General features: G+C 55.7%; 8 protein-coding genes across 8 annotated transcripts; 4 read left to right on the top strand and 4 right to left on the bottom strand.

Moving 5' to 3' along the window:
* Positions 1-531: 531 nt before the first annotated feature.
* INS49_013464 (uncharacterized protein) lies at positions 532-2,725 on the top strand (the record flags this gene model as incomplete). Its single annotated transcript, XM_043174163.1, has 2 exons — positions 532-1,278; positions 1,367-2,725. The coding sequence occupies 2 exons, from the start codon at positions 532-534 to the stop codon at positions 2,723-2,725; spliced, it is 2,106 nt and encodes a 701-aa protein (XP_043021108.1).
* A 1,127-nt stretch (positions 2,726-3,852) lies between these two features.
* On the top strand, positions 3,853-4,542 carry INS49_013463 (uncharacterized protein; the record flags this gene model as incomplete). The annotated part of the gene is made up of 1 exon (XM_043174162.1): positions 3,853-4,542. One exon carries the CDS (start codon positions 3,853-3,855, stop codon positions 4,540-4,542), a length of 690 nt encoding a protein of 229 aa, XP_043021107.1.
* A 2,494-nt stretch (positions 4,543-7,036) lies between these two features.
* On the bottom strand, positions 7,037-8,473 carry INS49_013462 (uncharacterized protein; the record flags this gene model as incomplete). The annotated part of the gene is made up of 1 exon (XM_043174161.1): positions 7,037-8,473. The coding sequence occupies one exon, from the start codon at positions 8,471-8,473 to the stop codon at positions 7,037-7,039; it is 1,437 nt and encodes a 478-aa protein (XP_043021106.1).
* A 33-nt stretch (positions 8,474-8,506) lies between these two features.
* INS49_013461 (uncharacterized protein) lies at positions 8,507-9,262 on the bottom strand (the record flags this gene model as incomplete). Its single annotated transcript, XM_043174160.1, has 1 exon — positions 8,507-9,262. One exon carries the CDS (start codon positions 9,260-9,262, stop codon positions 8,507-8,509), a length of 756 nt encoding a protein of 251 aa, XP_043021105.1.
* A 577-nt stretch (positions 9,263-9,839) lies between these two features.
* Positions 9,840-11,411, bottom strand: INS49_013460 (uncharacterized protein; the record flags this gene model as incomplete). The annotated part of the gene is made up of 3 exons (XM_043174159.1): positions 9,840-10,609; positions 10,695-10,900; positions 10,954-11,411. 3 exons carry the CDS (start codon positions 11,409-11,411, stop codon positions 9,840-9,842), a joined length of 1,434 nt encoding a protein of 477 aa, XP_043021104.1.
* An 836-nt stretch (positions 11,412-12,247) lies between these two features.
* INS49_013459 (uncharacterized protein) lies at positions 12,248-14,089 on the top strand (the record flags this gene model as incomplete). The annotated part of the gene is made up of 1 exon (XM_043174158.1): positions 12,248-14,089. The coding sequence occupies one exon, from the start codon at positions 12,248-12,250 to the stop codon at positions 14,087-14,089; it is 1,842 nt and encodes a 613-aa protein (XP_043021103.1).
* A 422-nt stretch (positions 14,090-14,511) lies between these two features.
* Positions 14,512-15,336, top strand: INS49_013458 (uncharacterized protein; the record flags this gene model as incomplete). The annotated part of the gene is made up of 1 exon (XM_043174157.1): positions 14,512-15,336. One exon carries the CDS (start codon positions 14,512-14,514, stop codon positions 15,334-15,336), a length of 825 nt encoding a protein of 274 aa, XP_043021102.1.
* Positions 15,337-16,011: 675 nt separating this feature from the next.
* On the bottom strand, positions 16,012-17,918 carry INS49_013457 (uncharacterized protein; the record flags this gene model as incomplete). The annotated part of the gene is made up of 4 exons (XM_043174156.1): positions 16,012-16,190; positions 16,262-17,249; positions 17,317-17,452; positions 17,515-17,918. 4 exons carry the CDS (start codon positions 17,916-17,918, stop codon positions 16,012-16,014), a joined length of 1,707 nt encoding a protein of 568 aa, XP_043021101.1.
* Between the last annotated feature and the right edge of the window lie 708 nt (positions 17,919-18,626).

Genomic DNA, 18,626 nt, shown 5'->3' with positions numbered 1-18,626 from the left:
ATGTCCATGCCCACGTCCATGGATGCTCATGTGCGACCAGACAGACCACTCCTGCCCCCAGGTGGTTGAGACTGCTCGCAACCTTACTCCGCTTATCCTTCGGCCACTCTCATACGCGTCAGCACCATCGGACGAGTGATTTTTGGACCTCCTCTTGGCCGATGAAGCGACTCTCGTGAAACCCGAGCCAAGATCCCCGCGGGCATTGCACGCGTGCAATAATAGAACTGCCCCTCAACAACTCGCTCATCTGTCTATCAGGCTATCGGTCGGTCAGTCAGTCAACCAGTCAGTCGATTAATCTAGCCTGCATACCTCAGCTCCAGCTATAGCTCCAACTCCCAGCGCGGGGTCCTCGGCTCCTCAACGCTTCTTTTGCCTTCGGCTGTCTTCTCCCAATCAAGCTGTGACCTAACCAAACCAAACCTGACCTGACAGACCAGGTCCAACATAGTCTACCAAGACGAAAGGTCCAGATCGCAGGGCCAAATCGATCATCCTTCTCCTTCTCTCATCTCATCTTCCCCCACGATGGAGACAGTCAACGAGTACGCCAAGCAGGACCTGTCCAAGCTGGGCAGGGAGGACCAGACGCTGCTGCTGTTCGCGCGGTTGATGGAGGGTGGCCAGGAGGATAGTGACACCGTCAAGGACTTGGACTCGCTCTCCAGGCTCCTACATGAAGACCTCGAGGCTAGGAAGAAGGAGAAGTCAATATGCGACGTCATCGATTCCGACTGCTTCGACACCATCCTCTGCTACCTCGACATGCGCCAGCCCGACGTCGTCCGCGGCCATGCCACGCTCACCGCGTCCGCCTACCTCAAGGCCTCCGGCGCCGAGGGTTCTAAGATGCTGCGCGACTTCTTCCAGGAGCGCGTCAAGCGGGGCACCTACGACGACTACATCGTCGCCTTCTGCGTCGCCGCCGCCATCTTCCCCATCGTCCCCGATCTCATCACCGAGCTGTTCCTTAGCGAGGGCTTCCTGCCTAGCCTAGGCCCGCTGATGCGCAGGAAATGGAAGAGCCGGAAGGTCGAGACGGCGTGTCTGGAGATGCTGAATGCTGCGTGCATGAATCAGCAGTGTAGGGAGGCCGTCCAGAAATACTGCGTAGAGTGGCTGGAGGAGGTTGTCGACCAGGACCCTGACGAGGCTGTCAAGTCCATGTACGTCCGTGGCGCCGACGGGTCACAAAGCGAGGAAGGCTCCGTCTCCATGCGAAGGCACTCGGAAAACGTCCAGCATCTGGCTGCTGTTATACTTGCCAAGTTAAGGGTTAGAGATCCCGCCTCAATGCGACACCCTTCCGTCGTCTTCGATGAGCCCGAGGAGCTGGACGTCTAACTGACAGTTGGACACCCAGGCAATACAACCCGTCCGCCCGCCAGACGGCAAGGGCAACGACCCTGAGCGAGTTCAGCAGGCAAGCACCACCATCGAGGAGCTGTCCCACATGTTCACCGACATGTTGGTCAAGGACCCGGAGCACTCGCGGAACAACTCCATCGAGGGTCTGGCCTATGCGTCGCTACGTTCAAACGTGAAAGAGGATCTATCCAAGAATAAGGAGTTCCTGAAGCAGCTCGTCAAAACCCTGGAGAACGCCCAACCAAAGTCACCACTTACCTACGGAGCCCTGACTATCCTGGTTAATCTCACTCGTTTCCAGCCCAACAAATCAGAGGAAGAGAAGAAGATGGACCAGCTCAAGGCATACGCCAATGCAGCGGGCAAGATTGCGCCTGATCCTCTCAACGACAACGAGCACGTCACAGCTCGGTGCAAGGCAGTCTTCGAAGCAGGCGTCACGCCCGTCCTGGTAACACACAGCAAGAACGGCTCCGTAGCCTCGCTATCCCTCATCATAACAATCATCAACTCACTCTCCATAATCACCAGCATCCGCGGCCAGCTGGCCCAGCAGGGCGCCGTCCGTCTCCTCATAGCAGCTTGGACCGCTCTTCCCTCCTCCGAGGCCCAATCCAAACGCGTAGCCGCCCAAGCCCTCGCCCGCATCCTCATCTCCACCAACCCGTCCCTAGTCTTTGGCGGCACGCGGCCCACTCCACAGAGCGCAGCCATCCGGCCATTAGTATCGATCATCACCCCAGACCAGGACGCCGAGACACGCGACCTCCTACCGACCTTCGAATCCCTCATGGCCCTGACCAACCTGGCGTCCACAGACGACGACACGCGCGCGGCCATCGTGCGGCAGGCCTGGCCCGATCTAGAGGAGCAGCTGCTATCGACCAACGCGATGGTGACCAAAGCGGCGGTGGAGCTGGTTTGCAACCTGGTGCAGTGCGTGGAAGCGATCGCGCTGTACGCAGACGGCTCGACCAAGGCGCGCGACAGGCTGCACGTGCTCCTCGCGCTGGCGGACGCCGAGGACGAGGGCACGCGCAGCGGAGCGGGCGGCGCGCTGGCCACACTCGCGGGCGTCGAGGAGGTCGTGACGGCGCTGCTGGCTCGCGAGCGCGGCGTGCGCAACGTCCTTGGCCTCTGCGCCGACGAGGCCAGCGAGGACATCCGCCACCGTGGCGTGTTCGTCGTGTATAGCCTCGTCACGATGGAAGGGGACGTCGGCACGCGCGCGAGGGGCAAGATCCGCGAGGAGGGCGGCGTCGACGTCCTGCGCGAGTGTGCGCGCCGGACGAGGAGGCCTGAGGTGCTGGACCTAGCTGTACAGGCTTTGAAGTTGATCATGGAGGAGAACTAGACTGTGCGACTGTGTATGTTGGTGTGAAGGGTTGTGATGCATATATCTTGTGAGCGTGTTTGATATTTCAAAAGTAGGACGGTACAGACGACTTCATGATACGTGTGATTTCTTCTTTTGGGGGTGGTTGGTTTAGCTGGAGTCTGGAATTTGCTTTTACAAGGCCTCTCAGTGGATTATATGTGAGTTTCACGTGGCTTTCGGCATTCTTCCGGGAGAGCAGTGTGCTGAACATCCCGGATACCAAGGAATGTATTGAGTCCTCTTGGATTTCTGTTCGTCATGACATGGTCAACATCACTTTGCTTCCGTCTCCCACGCTTCCGCTCTCGGTTGGCAATGTCGTGGCTGTAGGTGCCACGTCGCATCCATTTTCTCAGGCTCTACCCATAAGCTGGCCGCACCTTCTGATAGTGTGCCTTGTTCGAGGCATGTACCGCCAAGGGTTCTATGCACCAAGTCCCCTTGCTCTGGTCCATGGAGGAGCAAGCACATGACTTTAGCGCGGATCCGCCTGGTAATACAGCTCGCAGTATGTACCGCAGCCCTGGCCGAATACCCAGCCACGGCTTTGTGTCTTAGAAACCCACTAACAGACATGCATGAAGTCGGCACGCTAAGCCAATCAGTTACCAAACATCGACATGTCCTGAGCCAACTTAGGGCGCCCAACCTGCAGCCACATCACACGTAGCGAGTTACCAAAGGCTAGCAGCCGCCGAGGACTTTAGCACGTCAACCACCACGCACGCATGCCTATGTGTGATACTGCTGGAGGGGGTTCGCCCCTCTCCTGTGAGGGGGGGGGGGAGCCCGACGTATTTGCTAATTAAGCGCCATGAGGGCTCTGCTCTTTCCGTTTTCTCGTCCTACCACTCCTCATAAATTCCACAAATACACCTTGCTGTAATTTTCTCTCTAAAACGATGCAACCTACTTCGTTGATCCATTTTCGATCAGCTCCACCCTCAGACTCGGCTTGCGAGGCTTCCGAAATAGCGAAGTCGTCTTTTATGGGCGTGAAACTACAACACCTGCGAGAGTCTGCGGATTCAGGATGACAGGAGTGCCACCTTCGATATCTCGGCGTGATTCAAGCCGTCGGTGGCAAGCCCTCGCGTGCCTCTATGCAGATATTTGTGAGATCCAGGGGGCCTCTCACCCACATCCGAAAGTGCTGGGATCGCCGGATCGACGCCAATACCTCAGTCTACTTCTATACGAATTTTGGCGAAGCGAAGTCTACGTGGTCCACCGTGGGCGTTGGGCGTACCACAAGTGCACGAAAGACCACTTACGCAGCCATTATCCAAGCGTGGCTGCAAGCATGTGACGACTCTCATACAGGATGTCGCAAATCCCGCGATAACTGGTACGAACCGCATGCAAAATGTCCGGAACCTCGTGAGGAAAAGCTGTCGAAGCTGCCGACTCGTATCTTGGATGTTGAATCCACAGACCCTGATGTGATTAAAGTCAAAGAGATCGCCGATGAGAAGGGGCCGTACATTGCCCTCAGCCATTGCTGGGGCGGGAATATCGCAATGAAAACAACGCGGGCCAACTTTCGCACCCGTCAGAGGGACATACGCTCGGACGCTTTGCCTAAGAACTTCCAAGATGCTGTGGCAGTCACCAGGGCTGCTGGGCTGAGATACCTTTGGATTGACGTCTTGTGCATACTCCAGAACGATAAGGAGGACTGGGAGAAAGAGTCTGGTCGTATGGCAGCCGTTTACCAGAACGCACATTTTGTGCTGGGCGCCGACATGTCCACTGACTCTCATGGAGGATTCTTAGATACCGAAGAGAGTTAGAAACCCTAGCTAGGTCAATATAAGGTTCAAACCCAGCTCAGAGGTGTGGGTGCATCCATTTTCCTCTGTGACTTAGTGGTTATGAGCCCGGAGACTGGTTCTCCTGTAGCTATTTAATAAAGAGAGCTTTGTCCTGAGATACTCTCTAGTTTGAACCCAGACCAGAGCAAAAGAAGGATTATCACAGCAAAGGGGAAGAGCCCGAGCAGGGAGAGCGAAACGCCAGACCTAGCCAGTGTTCCTTTGTGTCCAGCTCTGCGATCTGAGGGGGAGAGTTAGAAACCCTAGCTAGGTCAATATAAGGTCCAAACCCAGCTCAGAGGTGTGGGTGCATCCATTTTCCTCTGTGACTTAGTAAGAGTGTGGGTATGAGCGGCAGGAAACACCTGTTGCTACCTCCGGTGGAGAAAAATCCACGATTTACGCCAGACACCAATATGGACTACATTTCAATCCCTGCCCCATGTTCACTCCCATTCAAACACCCGCGAACGGAAAAGACCGCAACCCGCTTCGAGATAGAGCATGGGCATTGCAGGAGCAATCCTTGGCATCTCGAATGGTTCACTTTACCGAAAAGGAAATGATATGGGAGTGTAGATCGGCATTATGGTGTGCATGTGGGGAGCTGGATATGGATATATCAGCTGAATATGAGAGGCTGCCTTACTACGAATCTTTGGTTTCAGACTCGACCAATAAATTCAGGATCTGGTACCGCATCGTCAACGCTATCGGCAATCGAGATATAACCAAAGAAGCGGACCTACTCCCTGCTCTCTCAGGACTTGCACATCAGTTCCACAGACAAGGCGCGGGGACCTACTTGGCCGGTATGTGGGAGAACGACCTGCCACAAGGACTTTTGTGGGCCCGGGGCATGGGGCCCAGACCGACACGTGCCAATCCATATCGAGCTCCTTCATGGTCCTGGGCATCCATTGGAAATGAGATTGGCCGGTACGATTCATCAAGTGGGCATGCGGACTTCAAAGCTCGTCTAGAGCGTGTATATGCGAAGATCCGGGACGCTAAATGCGTCCCCGATGGCAAAGACCCTCTCGGTGCTGTCGCAAAGGATCACTGTTATTTAGAGGTCTATGGACCTTTGATGGAACTGGTGTACCAAGGCTCGGACCAGTGGGATGCCCCAAACAATGCTTGTCAGATGAAACCTCCTCAGCTTTACGACTCCGGTTTCGACTTCCATTTCAACCCGGATCGGGAAGAAAGCTTATATTGCTTATATATTGGAGACCTGACTGCAGGGCCTGAGGACTTTAGATGCAAAGGCTTGATTCTACGGCAGTATAAGACCTCCCCACATCCTGAATTTGAGGAAGCCTTCGAAAGGATTGGTAGCTTTGGGCATGAGCTTGGAACAGTTGAAAACTACGCTCAATTCATTGAGATGAGGGAGGTAGTGATATTCCAGCCAGGACTGGGACTAAACGGAGCTCCAATAGACAACGAGTCGGACGAGTTTTTTTGGAAAACCTGAACTCAAATAGCTTCGACTGCTGCATGTACCTCTGCGGGCATATCAGCACAGGCCGTCGTTAATAATAGTACACCGGCACACAGGAACAAAAGCTTTGATCAAAAGTCTTGCTGCACTCCTTACACGCAACTGAGACCGAGGGCTGTCTCCGAACGAGGTGGACTGGGTGTAACAATCAATGAGGACGTGATAGGGACTTGTGCAGAGCTAAGCAGGCCACCACAAGGGGTCTTAGGCTTCCCCGGCCCACGGTCCCACCCTCTCGTGCCTGCATGCAGGCCTAAATGTCTACGGCATAGCCAAGATGTTTGTGTCGTGCAGCGCGCCATTGGAATGACGAAACCGTTTAGAATAACAATTAGATTTTAGCTTGAGGCTTACCTGTGGCTCTGGCCTTGTGGAACTGGAAGACACCCAGTAGGATTATTTATATATGTTCAGACCACCCGCCCGCCGCCGAAACCCTATATTGACGAATGCCGATATTCCATGTCAAAGGGGATGTGTTCATCCTCCTCGTCACTAACGCATTAACAAGCAGGCAGCTTGTTTTGAGCAAATCTTCAAAGGGGGAGTCTTTCGCCTGTCGTCTGCCCGAAATTGATATTTGCGTTGCCTCATCTAATCTCTTCACTCACCTTGCACACTTATTTGCGGGTTAGTTTCATGTGTTGATCGCTTCTACCTACAGTTATAAGATGCCTTGTAATTCCTCGGCTGTTTTGAGCCAGCTGCCTTGTGCGCGTGTATACGAGGTATCGCATTTGTCCAAGTATGACGAACGTGGTGGCAGGTCTATATTTGGCATTTTACGAGATGCTTTTTGTCGACACAACTATCCGTGAAGTCAGTTTCGTACTCGTATGCCTACCTTTTGTCTATCCATTAACTCCGCCCCGGTCTATCTATCTATTCTTCCAACCATATCACTCTCGCCTGGTCCCTCTTTCAATCCTGATGGTTCTGTCGATGTGCCATTAGCATTCAAGTCCACTAGACAATGCGCAAAAGTGCCCGAGCAAAAGTTCGGCCAAAGGCAGCCATGTGCCCATCTCTGTCCATGTCCGACTTTTGCCAGTCTGTCTCCAGGATCCAAACCCTGCGGAAAGTATCCTCTCCCACTCGCTCCAGTAAGAGGCTCTGTGTTTGGAGGCTCCCGACATGCTCATTTGAGAAGTTCCAACAGATGACCGCGGCAGTCCATTCACAGCTCCAGCACCCATTGACCTGTGATTCCGGCTTGCAGAAGCTCTCCACGGTCTGGTCGAACGTGGCGTCCGCGGTATCCATATCTCCACCCTCGAGATATACCGAGAACTCCGGAAGAACATAGCCAGTCACGGTCGCCGACCATGCGGTCAGGTAGAGGATGGGCTCCGGATATTCGCTCATGCCAAATGGTAGTCTGTGACCCGCACGGAAGTGATCGGAAATATTGGTGAGGTGCTCCCCGGCTAGGATCTCTAAGGATATGTCGCTGGGACCCCAAGACTGAGTCGGGCGCATTTGTGCTTCTTCCAGGAGCCACTGAAAGGGTCCGGACTGAAATGAACCTAGTATGAAGCCGTCGTCACTATCATCAGGGTGAGGCCTGGCAGCGGCATCATGGGAAGACCAGCCGTTCCAACCAGCCCAGGTCCAAGAAGGAAGCCCCCGGATGCGGCGCAGGGAATATCCAACGCCGGCCCTCCAAAGAAGGCCGTAGCCTGGCTGTCTTATGTTTCCGTCAGAGTCCAGGAGGAATGGGATGCCCCAGATGTGCATCGCCGGTGGCCGCAATCTCTCGTAGGCCCTTAACACCCCTAAGAAGGCATTCAGTGAGTCGGACGGGTACGTCAGGCTGCGCTTGGAGTATTCGTTGATGTGGAAGAATATACCGCTACTCGCATTTACTTGGTCATCTCCCCTGTAGTGGAGTATGGCACAGTCTTCTGTAAAGATCAGGCGTCTCCGGGACAGGAGGCCTTCCTGGTATGTCCAGCCGCGTGTTGACCAGGCCGACTGCTCCATCTGCTCAGAGTGTGGAGAGATCCTCGTACACACGAGACCGGTCCACGGTGGGACATGTCTCCTTTTTAGTGCCTTAAATGACACGCTTGGCAGGCCATGTTCGTCGTCGCTCCCGGAGGCGGCGATAATAGTCAAGTAAGCTGCCTCATAGATCGCGTCCATATTGCTGATCATATAGTGTTGCGTGACGCGCTCGGTGCTGTTAATACAATACCGGTCAACCCAGAGGGACCGCATTCCGAGCACGCGGACGACGTTCATCGCGTCCTGCACGGTCTGTGGCAGACGACGTCCGTCGAGGTCTAGCTGGAAACTCTTCAGGTCGCGACTCTTGTTCGGACCCCAGACGTAGCTCAAGGCCACATAGTCACAGCCCGGCTGTGCAGCAACCACACGCCTCGAGAAGCAATCAATCACCATAAGCTTAGGAAGCATCGCCCGGGGGTCGGAATCCTAGATTGGTCGCAGCTTTTCATCGGTCTCACGAAGCAGCTCTCGCATTTGAGGGCGGCTTGGATTCATGCGCGCCGCTGGTAGCAGAATGTTTTGATCCTCCCAGAAAGGGGGTTTCATCAATTTGGAACGCCACATCGGGATAGAATCTGTCTTTGTGAATGACCTTTTCCATGCCGACATGGATATGGGGCTATTTGAAAGGTTCTGCGGCGCTTTCGCCGCAAGAACATTGAGGTCTGGTTCGTAGCCGAGATATCCATATGATGAAGACCCCATGAATGAACGTTTCAATGCTGACATGGACATGGAGCTGTTGAAAAGGTTCTGCGGATTTTTAGCCGCAATAGCATTGAGGTCTGGTTCGCAGTCGAAATATCCATTCAACGAAGACCCCGTGACAGGGATTTCTTCTATGTTGACCTCTTGATCAACAGATTTTCTCTTTCGACATTCGCAATAGGTGGTTCTCAGGTACCTGTCGTTTAAGCCGAGGTGGAAAAGTCGCGCGCGTTCTAGACGATGACTCAGCTTCCGGCCAGAGTACGGCCTTTTCAGTTCATCCCTCAGAGGTGTGGCCGCAATAGCTTTGTGGCAAAAGGGATACGACGCGGACTTGCTTGTATTGTGGGTGTCGGACGTCTCGGGCTCGTCGAGATGGCCACGGTCAAACCAGGACGCAATCAGGAGGTAGAACAGGGGGAATAGGAATGCGATGAGAGAATTCCAGAACAAAGATAACTCTGCAGAATCCATGGGAAATAGCTAAGACCGAGGGAAGTATAGGATGATGAGAGGGGCTCGTGGAGTTGCTGTTTAGCACGTGCATCAAGTTTCTCCTACGTATTGAGAAGGCAACGATCAAATCAGGACGTTGTCAAGAAGTGAACCGGAGGATTAGGAATTCGATGGGAGAAGTCCGGGACAGTAGTCAATCGTCCAGAAGGCAAAGGCATTCACTAGGACCAGAACGACAGGACCCGCATCAGCGGACGCGTGCGCGCCGTGGTTTTGTCGGCGAACTGGGGCCCCTGATTATGTGACTTGGCAAGGCAGACAGACTGTCGTTGCCATGGACGCCAACACCCACAGCCCACCGGGAGTCATGAGCCTTGCCTATGCAGGTCAAAAGGACATCTTGACCGACATTTTGCGTAGAAGCTTTGTCACGTACGTTTGTGATTTCGTGCTTCTCCGACGCGTCTGTTTTCTTGACAGTCCCTCCTGACAAGTGGACCCCCCCCCTCGGCATTGTTATTGCACAGAGCGCGACAGAACAGCACTTCATATCACCTCCCATTCCGTAATGCTGTAAGCCGTATATTCTCTAACCTTAGACAGATAGACCACCGCTATTCTTCTGTCTTGGCTCTCCCACACCCAGGAACGTCCCATCCCACAGCCTCTGGATCCCCTGCACGGCACTAACCCCGAGCCGCACCCACTTCCTCTTATGCCCCTTCTCGACCATGGCGCCCACGGTGCCGTTATCATAAGTCCACTCAAACTCAGCCTGATTCGGGATAAGCTGGTCGTGGAACCTCGGCTCGGCCACCGCCTCCCGCATGTCCATGCCGTGCTCGAGCAGGTGCCACGCCGTCAGCGTGGTCGACGAGATGATCCTGCTCCCGCCCGCGGCGCCCGTGACGAAGAAGACGGTCCCGTTGGGGAACTCGGCGATGATGGGCGTGATGGAGCTCATGCACCGCTTGCCCGGGCGGATGAAGTTTGCCGGCGACGGCGCGAACCCGAAGACGTTGCGGGCCCCCGGGGTGCTGAAGTCGGCCATCTCGTCGTTGAGGATGATGCCGCTGCGGGGCGTCATGATCTGCGCCCCAAAGAGCAGGTTCACCGTCGTCGTCGACGAGATGGTCAGCCCGGACCCGTCCGCCGCCACGATGTGTGACGTCCCGTGGCTCTCGGCCGCGTACTCGCCGCGCGGGTCGTACTCTTCCAAGGGCAGCGTGCTGCTGTCGTTGATGCGGGCGCGGATGGCCCGCGCGTTCTGCGCGCTCAGCAGCGCGTCCTCGAAGGCCTCGACGCCGGGGAGGTAATCCGGGTCGCCTAGCTCGAGGCGCGCGCCGTAGGCGAAGCGCATGGCCTCTAGGAAGCGGTGGGTCGTCAGGTTCGTGTCGGAGAGGTCTTCGGCCGGGTACTGCTCCATTGTCTTGAGCGTGCTCAGCATCACGGCGCCGGAGCTGGGGGCGCCCGGTCGAGTAGAGCTTGAAGCCGCGGAAGTCGATGCTGATGGGCCGCTTTGGCAGGGCCTTGTACGACTTCAGGTCGTCCAGAGTGAGTGTCCCGTTGGTTTCTTGGGTCACCTTGACCATTTCCTCCGCTAGTTCGCCCTCGTAGAAGGCGCTGACTCCATGCCTGCCGATCTTCCCCAATGTACTGTGAGACGATGTGAGTAGAGTTGTCACTGTCATGAGCGATGTAAAGCTTACTCTGCATATCTCTTCCTTGTTACTACGTCTCCAAGCTGGAGAAGATGGCCGTTTGGTGCGAAGTCTTCGGCCCAGATGGGATCCTCGACCAAGTAGTTACCCCTCGGACCGGTGATGGCGTTGTCCATGTATCGTACCAAATCCTCGGTCACATTGAATCCATATCGTGCCAGATACTCTGCAGGGAGCACGAGATAAGACCATGGTAATGAGCCGTATTTGTTATGCAGATATTCAAGGCCTTTCAGCTCGCCAGGGACGGCCACGGATAACCCGCCCCAGATGGCGCCCTCGAGATTCCCCTGGTACATATCCTCATAGGCGGCGGCTGGCGCGGATTCTCGGTAGTCTATCGTCTCGTACTTGCCATTTGAATCACGGACGAGGGCGAAACCTCCGCCTCCGATGCCCGAGTGGTACATGCCTATCACGCCGACACAGAGGTTTGTGGCCACCATGGCATCCGCGGCGTTGCCCTGGAGAGTGTGAGCAGGCAGCAGTGACGGGTGACATAGGGGGGAACCTACGCCTTTCTCCAGTATCTCTATACCAATTTCTGAACATATTCTGCTCTCACTCGCTACTGCCCCATGGGATCCCTGGAGGGGAGCCTGCAGGGGCGCCTGGAACGGGCTGTTCCCGTAGGACAGAGGCGAAGCTGCTGCCGCATGGTAGAGGGCTATTGTGGATAGCAGCTCATATTTTAAGTTCTCTACGAGTTGGTTAGCATCTGGCGAGCCATAGAAACGGAACTCGAAGCAAGGCGAGTCGTGGGGGAGTCTCACTCATGCCTATCGCTTTATCAGCGGTCTGAACCGCAGAGAGACGGAAACGGAAGTGACCAAGATAACGCCAAATGAGTGCAGAAGGAAACCACCGCTGAGCAACGCTAAAAAGAAAGAATACCACCGGCTGCGGTGAGAAAGACGGGATTCTTTATGAGTGAGTGAGAGAAGTGACCAAGTGATTCAGCTCACATCGAAGGATGGTGGACGGTGAGCATGACGAGCTCCGGCACGAGACCGGCGTGCTCACGGGAGACGGAGTCGCGATTACATAACGGGCCGTCAGCGTTTGACCACACCAGCACACCTCGATCGAGGTGAGACATCAGACACGCTAACCAGATCGGGTAGCAGCGGTCGGGAGCCAATCAGGGCGCTGTTGAAAACAATTTCGAATATCAATTCCATCTCACTTGTCCCCTGCATGAGTGCGACAAGTTTCTTGAATAATTCTGCCTGAGTGATACAAATCCCAGCAAAGCTCCAGCGCCATCTCATCGGTGGCCTCGATGCGTCTTATCCCGACCAAACTCGCCAGGACTTTCGCATCAGCCGCATACAGGAAACCATTCACGCCCAGGCCCAACTTCATCCAGCGACAGCCTAGAATGGCGTCGGCCGTCACAGAACCTGGTGCTGAGCCAGCAGCCAAGACAGAGGCTCGCACCCAAGCAAACGGCAAGCGACCGTTCAAAGGCGGTCAGGATGGACCAAGAGGATGGGGAAGCAGCTCGAAAAAGAGAATGCCCAAGAAGCAGAAGCCTGCCAAGGAGGGCTCACATGAGGAAGTCCTGATGCTGGACATCCAAGCCTTGATCGAGGAGACGAAGTTAGCGGACGACGGCGCTGCTCCCGAGACTGAGGCCCCGCCTGAGAAGCTCCCAGAACAAGGCAGTGAGATCGAGGTTGAGGTCCTCAAGCTCTCCTCCACCGGCGACGGCCTCGCAAGGCAGCCAGGCTCAAAACAGATCTACGTCGTGCCCTTCGCAATACCAGGCGACACGCTCAAGGTTAAAGCGTACCGCCACCTTCCCAAGGAGAACTACTCCGTCGCAGACTTCAAATCCGTCATCAAGCCGTCACCGCTCCGCGACGACAGCAGGATACAGTGCAAGTACTTCACGAGGTGCGGCGGGTGCCAGTTCCAGATGATGGACTACGCGGAGCAGCTCAAGCACAAGAGGACAATCGTGGAGCGCGCCTTCAGGAACTTCTCGGACCTGCCGCCGGAGCTGGTCCCGGAGGTTCTGGACACCTTCGGCAGCCCGCTGCAGTACGGCTACAGGACGAAGCTGACGCCGCATTTCGACGGCCCGCCGGGCTTCCAGGGCAAGCGGCGCGGCGTCCCCAAGGAGAAGAAGGTCCTGCAGGAGATGCCTGACATCGGGTTTATGCTCAAGGGCGGGCCGCGCCGCGTGCTGGACATCGAGGACTGCCCGATCGGCACGGACGCGGTGCGCCGCGGGATGGCGCGCGAGCGGGAGCGCATGAAGAACGATTACGGGCAGTACGAGCGCGGGGCGACGATCCTGCTGCGCGAGAACACGGCGCGCGTGGCAAAGGGTGACCCCCTCCCCGACCCGCTGCCGAAGGACGCCGTCGTCGTCGAGGGAGACCGCCACACGGACATCAAGACGTGCATCACGGACAACAACGCCATGTCGACCGAGTTCATCGGCGACTTCACCTTCACCAACCGCGCGGGCGACTTCTTCCAGAACAACAACTCCATCCTCCAGCCCTTCACAGACCACATCCGCCAGCACATCCTTCCACCCAACCCACCCGACGGCAGCACCGACAACAAGAAGCCAATCAAGTACCTAATCGACGCCTACTCCGGCTCAGGGCTCTTCACGATCACCCTCTCGACCCTCTTCCCGGGCGGCAGCATCGGCATCGACATAGCCGAGAAGTCGATCGCCTTCGCGCGGCGCAACGCGGCGCTCAACGGGCTCGCCGAGGGCCAGCAGGCCACCTTCATCGCGGCCGACGCGCCCCGGCTGTTCGAGTCGGTCGCGCAGTTCGACCCGGACGAGACGGCCGTGGTGCTGGACCCGCCGCGCAAGGGGTGCGACGAGAGTTTTCTCAGGCAGCTGCTGGGCTTCGCGCCGCGGCGGGTCGTCTATGTTAGCTGCAACGTGCACACGCAGGCGCGGGACGTCGGGGTGCTTGTCAGGGGGGAGGTGGGTGGGTTCATGAAGGGGGCTGGTGGGGAGAAGGGCGAGGTTGAGGGCGGTGATGCGGAGAAGAAGACGAGGTATGAGATTGAGAGCCTGAGGGGGTTTGATTTCTTCCCCCAGACGGGGCATGTTGAGGGCGTGGCGATTCTGAATAGGGTTGACAGCTGAGAGAGGGTGCTGATATCGCCTGAAGCGCCGTACTCGCAGGAGGATCACTACATATGACAGCCCCGTTCCGCGCCCTCCCCTCACCCCCACCCCCCAGGGCCTCCCACCTAATGTCCCAATGTGTAGATACTGTCAGTACCATAGCCTAACTCCTTAGTACACTTATAAGACTCTCACAACTATAGTAGCTTTATGGTTTAACCATATTATTATTTTCATTTTACTTAAGTAAATATATAATAATCTTATACATTAACTTAAGGCTAAGAAATAGTTAAAAAGCCAAGCAAAAAGCAGATAGACTAATAAACAGTTGATTTAAAAAAAACACAGATTGGCCGAAGCCCCATAAGCAAGAAAATGGTCTGAAATCCCCGGATCATATCAACACGACTGCTTGTGAAGTCGACATTCCTGTGCCTATGGACGACCAACTCCTCGAAGATATGCCCTCTCCTTACACGGGCGCGGATGTCGAAACTAGTCAAGAATCCATCCCTGACACATTCCATGGAACGGAAGTCATTGTCCAAGCATCCGGGACGGTCAAGCTTGTTGGCCGCTATGGAGACGTTCTGTTCTTCCGCATGTCCACGAAACAAGGCAAGATCCTCAGCAAAATGAGGAAGCCAACCATCTCGTTCTGGCCAACAGAGATTGAACTCCAGATTGACGACCAATGCATATATGAAAAGTCAATTGAGCGACTTATTTGCACAAAACAAGGACCTCAACGGCTTGCCCAGTATTATCATGAAATGGAAGCCATCCGGGCGCAGACCATGATCGACCAAGGATGCGGCTCATCACCTGGCCTCCAACTCACATTGCTGAGCAAGTCAGCCAATACTGCAGGTGGAACACTGTGGGAAAACGGTGAGCTTCAGAGAAAGCTGAGGCAAGGCTCAATCTTCAAATGCACACCGATGCAGAAGTATGGAAGGGTGTGTGTTCGCGGTGTGCAGTTCCTGGTGCCACCGGAGGCCGATTTCAACACAGTAGCGATCCAATTCGAGGTCACTCCCGAGGGTACTCAACACGCGAACCAGTGTGGTACAAGCCTCGAGGACGGAGACCCGGCTCGACGCCTCGGGGTCAGGCTGAAATATACCTGTCGAGGGAATAACAAGGCAGAAGAGTGTTGGTCGAAGCTGGGTGGCACGTACAACGACAAGAAACTCAACTCCTTGTTAGATTTTTTGGACGGCGAAGCAACCACGGCGGTTTCTGGATCGCTATCCGAGTAAAGGGAGGACGAAGACAACGTACACATCTTAGGGCTTCATGTACAAAGAATGGCTGATGGCCAGTCTCTGCCGGACAGTTAGAGACAGACACAGGGCCCCTACATCTCCAATCTGAGAGGGTTGCGGGTGTTGCTGTCAGTCTGTACACAAAAAAAAAGAGCCTGGAAAATTCACCATGATTTGGGGCCAAGTCAAGACATCAATATCACTGCAAATTGATACCCAGCGCCCAGCAATTCCAGATCAGACCAGCTAAAAAAGAACTCTACCAGCATTCATGCACATGAAGGGTGGAGGAACTTCCTCTGGTTACACTTTGAATGTCAATATTGCTCTGCCAGCTTCCTGCCATTGCTATCCGTACAAGAAACCAAGCCCTCGCATTGGCATATCTTCTAACCTTTGTACAAATTTAACATCTATCGCAGCTAAACAAATGTAAAAACAAAAACTATGGATTGCGCCCACGATGCATTGTGAGATACACAGAGTGAGAAATAAGGGGGGGTATCACCTCATGCAAGCTTATCACTAAATCTCCCTCTCCTCCCCAGCACCTTGACACATACTCACGACCTTCTCCAAATAGATCGTTGCAGCCCATGAAGCAAGAGCCTATCATTTGTGTTGCTGGTATTGCTGCACTGGATGTTGGGTATGGTCGTTGCTCCCGGCCTAGGGCTTCGTCATGTTCACCAGCTTGGCCGTCTGCTCGATCCACTTCCGGGCGAACTCGCCTTCGCTGAACCTCCAAGCCGACTCCCGGGCGCGCAGGCGCATCTCGAGGGGGTTCTCCACTGTCAGCGCCTTCTCAAAGGCCGCGGCGAACTCGGCTGCAGTGGTAGCGTGGAATCCTGGTTCATCCTCGTCAGCACACTTTTCCTCCCATGCGACTTCCATATCACTTTGAATTATGGCCACTCACCCGTGGGCAAACCGTCGACCTCCTTGACAATGTCCAGCTTGGGCCCGCCGGAGTCGTGGACGACGCAGATGAGGCCACTGGCCTGGTACTCGACGACGCCGATTCCAAAATGCTCGTTCCACATGCCGTTGACGCCGACGTGCGACCGGCCCAGCCAGCCGAGGATGTCGGTCCACGACGCGTCCAGCTGGAAGTCCACGCGGCCGTCGACGCCAAGCTCGCGCAGCAGCAGCCGCAGCTTGTACACGCGCTTCGAGTCCTGGTCGTCGCGCACGCTGCCCACCAGCACCAGGCGAGCGCCCTTGGACGCCTCGCTGCCAGCCTTGATGAACTGCGCGAATGCCTCCAGGATCAGCGGGTGGTTCTTCTCCGGCCGGAACTGCCCGATGTACAGCAGGTTCTTCTCCCGCTTTGACTCGCTCGCCGCAGACACCTCGACCTCCTCCTCGAGCTCCTCGACGGCGCATGGCGGGTAGACGGTGGCGATGGGCTCGGTCTTGGAGGCTTCCCTGCGGCCTGGGCCCCAGATCGAGGTGACGTGGGCCTGGGTCCAGCTGGAGTTCGTCATGACCACGTCGACGGTTGCGCCCATCATGGCGTAGATTTTGGCAAACAGCTGCCAGTACCTGCGCTTCAGAGTGCCCCTGAGACCTTTTCCTTGGCCAGCGTTGACGCCTTGCGCGCCTAGGGGGTGGTTGGGGTCGAGTGAGTCGAGCATGTCGGTCGAGATGGTGGGATAGTGGACGTATGCGCCGGTCGGGACGTTCTTAAACAACCATTTACTCAGCCCAAGCGAAAAGGCATATCCCATGGTATCGATGAAGATGTCCGGCACGAGCAGGGAGAAGGCGTCCCATGCGAGAATCAGAGACCCGAACGACTGGCCGGCAAGTGTCATGCGCGGCCAGGTAGATGCCAGGACCCAATGCCTGGTGGACAGATACAGGAACTGGATGCTCGGTGGGTGGAGGTGTACGTTGAATCGGTCCTGGCAAAGGTCAGTCACAGCATTTAACAGAGCACCAGCTCATAGATGTTTAGGTCTCATCCCGCACCTTAACTCGACCCAGGATCTGGTCCTTGGAAGCCTCGTGGTCGCCCGTGTAGACGACAATCTTGGCGTTGGGCCAACGCTTCTGAGTAGCTCGGATCGCGGCCCAGAGCACTCTTTCGCCTCCACCTCCAGCATTACTGCTTCGTATCAGCATGAAGTTCCAAAACAGACCTTCGGTCTAGAGACCAGGGGCAGGTACCAGAAAGGATGGAAGAATCCCACGATGCCCGACCACTCCTTGTCTGCCTTGTCGCCCTTGGGCAGCTTCCCCTGTATGGAGGCCTCGATCTTCTTCCATATGTCCTTCTTTCCCTTCTCGACCTCCTCTTCTGGTTCGACTCCGGCCTTCCCATTGCTCAGATAGCTCTTCTCATCCTCGGCCATAACCTCGAGCAGCTGTGCCCTCCGGCCATCGGTCTTGTTTCGCAGGTAGGTGCCCCCTACGGAGCCTAGGGCCTGCCATAGAGCGGGTATTCCGAAGAGGACGAAGAAGGGAATCAACCCGAGCGGCAGGGCGAGCAGGGCAACACTCGTGGGGCTGAGGCCGAAGGGGCTCCACTGGTTCTGGCCGGAAGGCGCCTTGCAGGATGCGCCTCCGTCCATGGCGTTGGAGGGTTCTTCTCGTCCGGTCGGCCAGTTCGGTGCAGACTTAAGCGAGCGAGTGCAGTAACGGTGAATGTGGGTGGGAAAGTGGTGGGTGGTCTCGGTGGTGATGCGTCGGCGCGAGCAGCGTGTAAAGAGGGAAGGAAGCTGTGTTACAACGGGAACGACGGGGTGGATTCCAGAGGGTACTCCATTGAACAGCAGTGATTGGAATTGACCATATCAGTTGATAAATTCGGTCAGTCAGTATATCAGTCACAGGCAGAGCTGTGGCCTGCAGGACTTGGGCATTTCAGCAGATGAACAGATGAACAGACGAGAGAAGACACGACGAGAGACACGACACGACGCATGTTCCGGGATGCAGGGTTGCCAGAGCTCGCCATGATTTACTGCAGGGAGCCTTAGCAGCTGACAGCGGGGCCCTCGCCTTGCCTCGTGGCTCCGGCCGCGGGACGGACCCCTGCCCAGCCAGCCCACCTGCAAGCAAAAAACGGTGGCAGTAAACCAGGTACCTGCGTATCTATGTACCCATGTACCTGTCCGGCAACAACCTGAGCATCATCCTTGTCACTTGCACTCCAGGCTTGAAGATCCTATCCATCCGTCAGCTGCCTCTCCCAGCAACACACCAGCAGACTTGTCTTATGGATGAGGACGGTCCAGCACATGACCCTCGAGCCTTTGTTGTGAGCAGTCCTGAGCTCT

The sequence above is a fragment of the Diaporthe citri genome, assembly GCF_014595645.1.
Source record: "Diaporthe citri strain NFHF-8-4 chromosome Unknown scaffold_7, whole genome shotgun sequence".
Lineage (NCBI taxonomy): Eukaryota > Fungi > Ascomycota > Sordariomycetes > Diaporthales > Diaporthaceae > Diaporthe > Diaporthe citri.
This window is presented reverse-complemented; position numbering and strand designations above follow the sequence as displayed.